This window comes from Odontomachus brunneus, unplaced genomic scaffold (genome assembly GCF_010583005.1).
Source record: "Odontomachus brunneus isolate Ranch 3 - 2012 unplaced genomic scaffold, Obru_v1 Obru_scaffold_027, whole genome shotgun sequence".
Classification (NCBI taxonomy): domain Eukaryota; kingdom Metazoa; phylum Arthropoda; class Insecta; order Hymenoptera; family Formicidae; genus Odontomachus; species Odontomachus brunneus.
Window position 1 is genome coordinate 1887041 of NW_022639477.1, and position 9051 is coordinate 1896091.

The following is a 9051-nucleotide window of genomic DNA, read 5'->3' on the forward strand; positions in this document are numbered from 1 at the left end:
ATATATATATATATATATATATATATATATATATATATATATATTTCCCTTCTCTGTTATTAAAACTTACTATGCATATATTGGCGCCCAGTTTAAATATAAACTCTATTTTCCAGGGCGGTGTTTAAATTCTATAAATGTTCTTTCATTGTGAGGTGGCGCTACCTATTGAAAACAAATCGAGAAGTGAATTATATCGAATATTTAAAAAGTTGATTTGTATGTTGAGAACTTAATGTTGAGCGCGAAATAATACGCGAAAAGTGATTGTTAAAAGTATCAAAATTTATTTCAATCTCAAGTAGAGTCCTCGAGACTCCAAGATATGTGTACTCTCAGCAAAGCTTTTGTCTCTGAGGTCATACGATCTCTACGATTCCCTCCTCGAAGTCGGAAATGCTTGATACTTCGAGGCAAAGTATATAGTGTACTGAAACTATCGAGTGTTGATGTCCTATCCGTCGCGCGTCTCTTTCAGAGAATACATGTCTTACACATACTGCGAGTCAAGGATACATAATTATGTAAATAGCTAACAAACAGTCTTTGAGTGTCTTCTTGAGAAAAATTTATTTTAATAGCGATTTTACGTCTCAGGCTTGATTATCGAGACAACTAATGTAGGAAATGACTTCGACTTGATTTTCATTAAAAGAGATTGACTGCGCGCTCGTTGAAGAGAGAAGTACGCGACATGATGGGACATCAAGCGTATATCTTTACCGCTCTTTTGAAGTATTAAAAGAGAAATGCCTTTCGCGGTCCGTACCTGTTGTACCATCGTCGATTATCGGATAAAAAAAGATACTGAAGTTAAAACGAAAGATATGTATAATTAAGAATCGTTGTAAGGCGTGTGAGAGTATTTCGCGCGCACATTATCTCGGGAATACGCGTGTATCGCATGTCGAAGAAGAAAAAAAAATGAATAACGAAAGAGAGTAACGTTGGTTTTACGTACAGTACCATCGGGTATTGAAACCGGTATAATTTCATAGAGTAATCAATTCTCGATGACGTAGATAAAACGAGGATGCACGTACGCGAACCTGATCGCCTCTTTATTGATGCAAATAAGCGTGGATATCATTTTCGCTTGCCCATAGCATCGGAATTCTTTTGCTCACTGAAATTATACCAGTTTCAGTTCTCGGAGATGACATCAGGCCCGACGTAAGGAGAAAGAAGGAGATTAAAAGAATTTCCTCGATATATAGTGACGCTTCTCGCGGCGATGAGCTTGCCGGCTCGGCTTGCAAATCTCAATTTAAGTTTTAGAGCAATAAATTGACGACAATCACGACATTTCGGCATGAGCCGGCGCTCGCACCGCGACTATTACTTCCTTCCCGTCCATTCTTTTCTATTCCGTTTCCTCTCTCTTTCTCTCTCTCTCTCTCTCTCTCTCTCTCTCTCTCTCCCTCTCTCTCTCCCTGTCTCTTTTTCTTGTTTAAGATTGCGTCTCGTTTGTTCTCGTACGAATGATAAATCCTTAACGTTAAATTCTTCCTATATTTCCTGTGAAAGTTACAAGTCGTATAGATAATTTATAATCGATATTATGATAGAGTCTTGTTACTTCGTGTTTGTGATTTTAAAGTTCGTTGTATTTGCGTATACTGGACGACAGAACACGTGTGATTTATTACTATCTCATGTATAAAAATAACGATATTTTATAATTTTCGAAAGATCTTTTCATCGTCCATGGGTTACGTCTCCGTGACAAAAACTTTAATGGAGCGTAGATTTATTTTTAGTTTATAAGACATCGTTCAACTTTAGTAGTAAACGTCTCATAATTAAATAAGTCCTTTCATTACGTTAAAAATCTATTTTTATTTGTAAGTAGTATCTAATGATTATGTTTGCTTTTAGTTTCATTGATTTCACATATTTGTTATAAGATGCGACATTTCGAAGCATCAGCATGTTCAATGTGTGTCGTCCAGTCTTATTAAAAGAAGCTATAAAATGTTAAGTAACATAGATTCAAGTTACAACAATTTGATAAAAATCAGTCCATTCGCTTGTTCATTCCTCTGTCAGAGAAATTCCTCCGAATGTTTTTATATGTATAAAAGAAGATAGGCAGAGAGATTTAGTCATTACTAAATTGTTAGACAAACTCACAATCATTTTTATTTTATATGGAATAAAAACTGGTACAGCTTTATGTGAATATCGATAATATACTCATCTGTCAGATTATACGACTCGCGTGTTTTGTGCGGTGTGTAAAACATCGTATGAATATTGCGAATCTCTAAGTCGTGGAATAGGCTTAGGCGGACCAATCAATGACCATTTTATTTTATTAAAACAACTGATATTGTGCTGTATTATCTGTAATTTTAGATCTATTAAAACGAAATATCCAAAGTTATTGAACAGTTCTTGTGACATCCCGTGTAATACATCAGCGGGAAATCGGCACCAAATTAATCGAAGAATTCATAAATAAGATTTGGCGCGATAGTGAATATCCTGTACAAGATTATCTTCCAACAAATTCCCGATATATTTCTCTCAATGTATTTTTAATAATAATAAGCATATTAAAATTATTCAATTCACGCTTTTGATGCATTGACATGTGGTATATATTTTTTTCCCTCATCTTTCGTCCAATTAAACAAAATTCTAATTATAAAATCAATAAATTATATTTAATTATATATTATATATATATATATAATTATTATATATATTATATATATATTTAATTATATATATATATATATATATATATATATATATATATATATAATTATATTTATCTATCAATAAATCATATCCGAATAATAAATAAATAAATAAATAAGTAGCATATTACAATCAAAGTTTTAAGGTTTTGTACAGATTAGGAACTTACGTTTCTCATGGAATGTCTTATATCTAAATAGTATTAATTCTTTTTAAACTGTTCACACTTTACACGAAGAGATTTATAATTATTGCATGAGTGATATGGCACGATTGATCATTCAGATCTAGTGGAAATCTTTATAGATAAACGTTAAAAGATTATGTGTATGTGCTCTTTAAATTCTCAACATTATATATCTTAGTGATTATACCTGATGGGAATTCTGTTGAAATAATCTCCATCTAAATTTAAATAAAAAACAAAGAAACACTTGTAGAAACTTATCTATCGTATCTCTTTGAAACCTAAAAAGAATGTATATCTTTGTCTTATATATACCACTTGTAAGAAATTATTCATATCTCGACGCTCTCTTCCACAACCGATTTTCATTGGAGATCTTAATGAGAGATCTACTTTAACGTTTTATACGCCGGTCGCGATTCATCCTGAATCTTCATCATTGGCTCCGAGATTGGAGATGATTGCGCTAAGATCTCAGATACAGAATGACGCCACGACGTAACCACGCGTCGCGCTCCTCTCTCGGACATGTTATCGGTAACGAGCAGATTAGAGTCTCCCGTTGAACGCTTGCGTAAACCGGTATACTTAAGTGATCTTTCGGATGCATGTCCTCGTGAGCGTTGAAATTATCATCACCGGACTTATCTTCCGAATATTCGTCGGGCATGAACGCCACTTGACACGTCGGAGCGACCGCAACTGCCGGCGAGTTTGCGTCCAAGTCCCTCAGCGCGCCTTCCTCGATCGAAGCACCTGCAAATATAAAAAATTATCATATGTCATAATCCTCGGATGAAGCATAGTTTGTTTTCAATTTCCTGGCGTTATATATGGATACTATATGGATATTAGAATTTCTTGGCTGAAATTACCTGATACAAGTAGACCTTCAAGTGACAGTGACACCTTCCAATCCCTGTTCGCTCGATTCTCGGTCCAGTTTGCGCAGAGTTGAAGTACTTCCAGCGGATGACCAAGTTCTCGCGCGGTGTATTGCTTCAGCGCAGTTAGAAGAGCGCGGGGTCGAGATAATTGAGATAGATCGACTCTACGTGGTATACTCATCGGTGAGGATTTCAGCGCTTCGTACTTGGACAAGAGTGCCTTCACGAATTGAACGGCATTCCTCGGCCCAGCTCGCCACTCCGTAAGCCAATGTTTGGGAGTCTGTAATATTGTAAGAAACAATTAGAAATCGTCATTATGACAAATTTTATAATATTGATAGAATGATGTCACAGTATATTAATTTAGCAATAGCATCATATAGCAATTACTGCTCTAATTAACGATTCAAATTTGATTGCTATAACGATACAAATGAAAGCTGCACTAATTATTAGGACGAAATATACGTGAAAATACAATTTAAAATTAAATAAAGAACAATTGCTTTTACCTCGCTATCTTCGAAAGATAACATGTCCATATCTGTTCGTACAACATTCAGTAATTTCTTGATATGATCGATCTCGTCCACGAAAAAGTCCTGTAATGGATCTCTCTTATTTTCGCGCACCGCACCCGTGTCATACGTGAACGTCGACGAGCACTGCCGATCGATGATTTCCTTTAGATCCTGTTGAACTCTTGATTTTTCTACTTTATCGCTGCTTCCTTCGTTACCGCTGAGATGTTTCATTAAGATGCCTAGAAGATAATTTAAGGCATATTAATTGTGAGAAAACTCGATAAGTGTAATATAAGAGATACAAGCGTATAAAACATTAATTATTTGAACTCATCCAAAATTTAAATACCTTTGAGATACGTCAAGGCTTTCTCCGCGGCAGCCCTTTCCCATGCTCTGTGAGCATTAGCCGGAAGACCGTAGTACTCCTTCGGTGAATCAGTATCGTCCAGATTGTCCAGCGATTTAATCGGATCAATAAGCGTCACGTCAGTTATCTTCAATACGCCGCCTAGCTTCCGGCGACCCTCGAAGATGTCTTTGGACCATGCGTCGCGTATCATCGAGCGTAACGCTCTCGCATCGTAGTCATCCTGAAGACGACCGCCGTAGACTGCGACGTCGAGTAAACCTCTACCGACTTGCCAATCACCTGCTCACATCGACAATTTCACACGTGAATTATAAAATACTAAATTGAGTAATATAATAAGCAGAGATACAATTGGCTCTGGAAAGAAATATATGCAGCTACTGAAGATGCAGATTGTCCTTTGTAAAGCACTATTAATAAACTATCGTTAATAAATGTCACGAATTAGAGAAAAATTAGAAAATTAAAAAAAAATTAAGAGAAAGAGTGAAGGGGTAATCTATACCTTGCTGTGATTGCTTCTCCTTCGCCATTTCTTTGATCACCAACTCATAGGCTGCCTCGAGATCCGAGTCGTTCCATTCGTACGACCTGATCCAACCCTGAGGAACAAAATTCCGTCGTTCTTGCAGTGTCGCGTGCAGCCAAGAGAGAACCATTACAGCCACCGCACCGTCATTGTTGGTTTGCGTCTGTCGAAGCTGCTGGAGCGACTTCCTCATGTTCCTCTTCACTCCTTCGGGTGGTTCATATGCCAGTTTCAGGCAGAGCGCCGCTAAGCCAGGATAGAAACCCGAGCACTCCTCGGTGGTTAGCCAAATCCTCGTAGAAGGATTTTTGCTCGTGGTGCACATTGGTGAGCGAAGTAGACTTTCCAGTCGCGGTAACCAATTCAGAGCAAGTTGCAAGTTGCTCAATAATATCCAGCTGCCGTTTCTATGAAGCAACAACGAGCGTGTGATCACTTCGCGTGCGATAATGAAGAGATGGCCGTCTCTAATTTTAATTGAGTCACGATATTTTACCTGCACGCTACCTCTAGTGCTGATTCTGCTTGAATAATGTGTCCTTGACCCAGAGAAATCTCGGTAAATCCAGAAGATGCCGAAGAGTGTTTTGTAGCGAGTGCACTCAGTTCGGGACCAGGATCGGCCCCGGGCGATAACAACAACAGCACGGGATACGAACCTTTTTCTTGAGCTATGGCACCCAGTGTCCATAAGGGTGGTGCCAAGTCCTTTACACCTTTCGTAGGTAAATTCACAAACTTAGGATTCCTTCACGCATTAATATTATTCTGTGTATGTCGTGATACCTAATTGACTCGCAGCCAGCTTCGAAAGAGCGGTGTGCAAGTAGTCGGGTCGCAGAGCCTTCACGACCATGACTTTCTGGAAGGCGCTGAGTCCATTGTCTGCGTAAATGTTGGAAATATCCTTCAGCCAAGAAGATTTCATTCTAACGGCAACCTATAATAAAAGAAAGTGACACGAATTTCAGCGAAATTTTAATATTAAGATTTTTTGAAGATGAAGGATCTTGAGATCGATAACAGTAACAATTTATAATAATTTCCTACATCAGGTAGAGAGGAACCTAAGGCTTGCACAGCCCCACGTCGTTCATCTGGCACCCAATTGGGCAATTCGAAGTCCGAATCGCCACTGCTGTCAAACAAGAGATTCCTCTCGTCGTCCGAAACTGGATTTAAGGATAGTGCCATGTGTAGTGCCAGAGGAAGCCTGTGCTTCCTGTAAATCGCCTTAGCACAATGATGATACGTCAGAGTTATCAATCTGAAATGCAAGATATGACTGATTACATGATAACATCTTATCGGTCATTATACAATTACAATTAAATATATACCGTTTCTCGATTACACTCTGCGATTCCTTTTTCTCCCTGTCTTCGTCTGCCACAATATAATCACCCTGCACGGCCTTTAAACAAAGATCCGTGTAGGCTTCTGTAGAGATGACGTATAAGGAGCTGAGTAGCGTCAGTCCGCTGACAGTCTCGTAAACGGTAGCAGCAAACTGCGCGAATTTCTCGTGATCTTTAGCTCGTCTAAGAAAAAAAAAACGACGATAAAAAAAGATCATGTATAATTTTTCAGTTTTAATATTAGCGTTTCTGATCTGAGCCTAATATTTGAAAGTTAGAACTTTAAAAGGTGCCAACGTACCTTGTAACTTCATTCAAACTTTGTCTGCTTTCCTCGAGAGCAAGGGCTATCTCCTTTGCTTTAGACTGCGTGGCTTCCAACGAAGAGAGAAGTCCTCCTTCCTGCAAGAGATCCTGGCCTCTAGCTGTAGCTAGCTGGCTCAATAAATCCAATCTGGCCGCATCTCGTTCCCCGGATAATTTTTCTTCTCTTTCCAGAGCTTCTCTTCTTTGCGTCTCGAGTTCCGGAGTCTCGTTCAGTAGGAGCTTAAAGAACAGTATTGTTAATTATCTGAACGTAAGCGAGAGTATTTGAAATGCAAATGCATTATATGTGATTGTATGAGAAATAAAGAGAAATTTTTTATACGCGCTTAAAATATGAATGTTAAAATTCGAAATTGTTTTTTCACGCACCTTTTCTACGAATCTCTCCGCCAAGCTTTTCGTGCCGGTGCCGAGCATGATCTCACATAATACAGCGTCGGCCTCCTGCGGAATATCTTCCAATCTATCCTTCCTGGTGGCTAAGAAAATCTCGAAACCTTGCTGAGCCGGCAGAACGCGATCGCCCAGCCTGAGCGGCCTCCGGCGAAGAAGAGGTAACAATATTGACGGGAAATCAACTAGTTCCTCGACCAAAAGGGGTTTTCCGAAGCGCACCGCTAGCTCCAAAGCCGTGAGGAATTTGGAGCTTTCAGGTTGCGTGACCTCGAGTCTGGAGCCGATGTTACGTTTAAGCCAGGATACAGCTACGCCCGAAGGATCGAGGAAAATAGGTACCAAGGGACTTTTCAAGACGCGAGAGGCTGCGACCAAGCTGCTCGTGTCCGCCGGTAATCCTTGTGCTCTCCATAATAATCTCTCGCGTTCGGTAACTAGCAATTTCATGGCGGATTTCTTCCAGTTATCGTCCTTTTCAGGATCCTACGCGAATCGGAACGTTTACCATTATTAAGTCTCAAAAATCAATCGCCGGTGGATGTTACTAATTTTAACAAATTCACTACATATTTTTACGAGAAAATTGATAAATTTTTAAAATGCCTAAATAAAAAGTGTATTGATCTCACCTGATATACGAGTAGAGTCGCTGCATTAGCTGCCTCAACGTCTAATTTTTCTTTTCTGTCTGTCAACTCTTGGAACTGAGTTTGCCAATCGCGATGCTCAGTATCGAGCTTCTGCAAAAGAGCTCGAGCCGTCGACAGACTGGCCTCGGTGGATTCAGTTCGTAACTGCAGCTCAGCTGCACCCCTCGTGTGCTCGGCAAGTTCTTTCTGCAGCTGTGCCACGCGGCTCTCCACCGTGTTTAATCCAGCGGCTAACTCGTCCAATTGTGCTTCGGCTGCTGCTAATCGACTTGAAAGTCATACAAAAATTACAGTAAATATTGAGTTAAAGAGACGGTTAATAAGAGATTAAATATAAAATATTATAAAGGAAATTTTCATGTCGAGGAAGAGAATTACTAAAAAGATAAAATAATCTTCCTTGCGTTTAAGAACATAGCAAGAATTTCATTGTCAAAATTGCAACAAAGGAGATACGTACTCAGCTAATTGTCGTTGTTCCCGTTCCAAAGGAGCGACTTGCTGCACTATTTGACCATATTGGAGATTTGCGAGTACCCATGCTGCCAAAGGAGCGGCCGCTACCGATGCTCTTTTCGCCGTTTTTTCCTCGAAACTATCCGGACGTTCTTTCACCAGCTTGGCCACCGCTTCTAAGCTAGTGGGTGTGCTACGCCTCGCATCCCAATTTCTGTAAATCACGAAAAAAAAAATAGAAAAAGCTAGACCATAACGATTCAATGCATAGTTTAAGCGAGAAAATATTCTTAACCGCTCAACTAAATCAGGTCGATGACTGCCGCTTACCTGATTTCGTCTTTAACGCCTCGCTTCGCGAGGAAAGTCTTCATGCTGTTCCAAGATGTGTCTTTTATGCCCATTAGACGAAGAACACCTTCGAGCACATCTCTCACTGGTGCCGGAGGTGCTCTCAACGAACGGACTTCAGCCAGCGCGTCGGCACTTATGCCAGCCACTGCTTGAGCAGCTTGTGATACCAAGGGCTCAACTTTTCCTAATTCGCCCTCTATATCCGCCTAGGCAGAAAGTACAATCAACTTTCATAGTTTCATAAATGAATATATATATAATGAATATATATATATATATATATATATATATATATATATAT

The 9051-nt window shown here is 39.3% G+C and overlaps 1 protein-coding gene across 1 annotated transcript in view; it reads right to left on the bottom strand.

Moving 5' to 3' along the window:
- Positions 1-2803: 2803 nt before the first annotated feature.
- Positions 2804-9051, bottom strand: part of LOC116842807 (cytoplasmic dynein 2 heavy chain 1) — a 20684-nt gene continuing 14436 nt past the window's right edge. The window contains exons 34-47 of the mRNA XM_032812512.1: positions 8727-8956; positions 8401-8610; positions 7920-8208; positions 7264-7773; positions 6869-7113; positions 6550-6750; positions 6260-6476; positions 5996-6149; positions 5706-5925; positions 5186-5616; positions 4657-4959; positions 4296-4546; positions 3769-4063; positions 2804-3649 (exon numbers count right to left, since the gene is read on the bottom strand). Coding sequence (XP_032668403.1) covers positions 3360-3649; positions 3769-4063; positions 4296-4546; positions 4657-4959; positions 5186-5616; positions 5706-5925; positions 5996-6149; positions 6260-6476; positions 6550-6750; positions 6869-7113; positions 7264-7773; positions 7920-8208; positions 8401-8610; positions 8727-8956 — 3846 coding nt within the window. The 3' untranslated portion in view covers positions 2804-3359. The remainder of the gene's footprint in view (positions 3650-3768; positions 4064-4295; positions 4547-4656; positions 4960-5185; positions 5617-5705; positions 5926-5995; positions 6150-6259; positions 6477-6549; positions 6751-6868; positions 7114-7263; positions 7774-7919; positions 8209-8400; positions 8611-8726; positions 8957-9051) is intronic.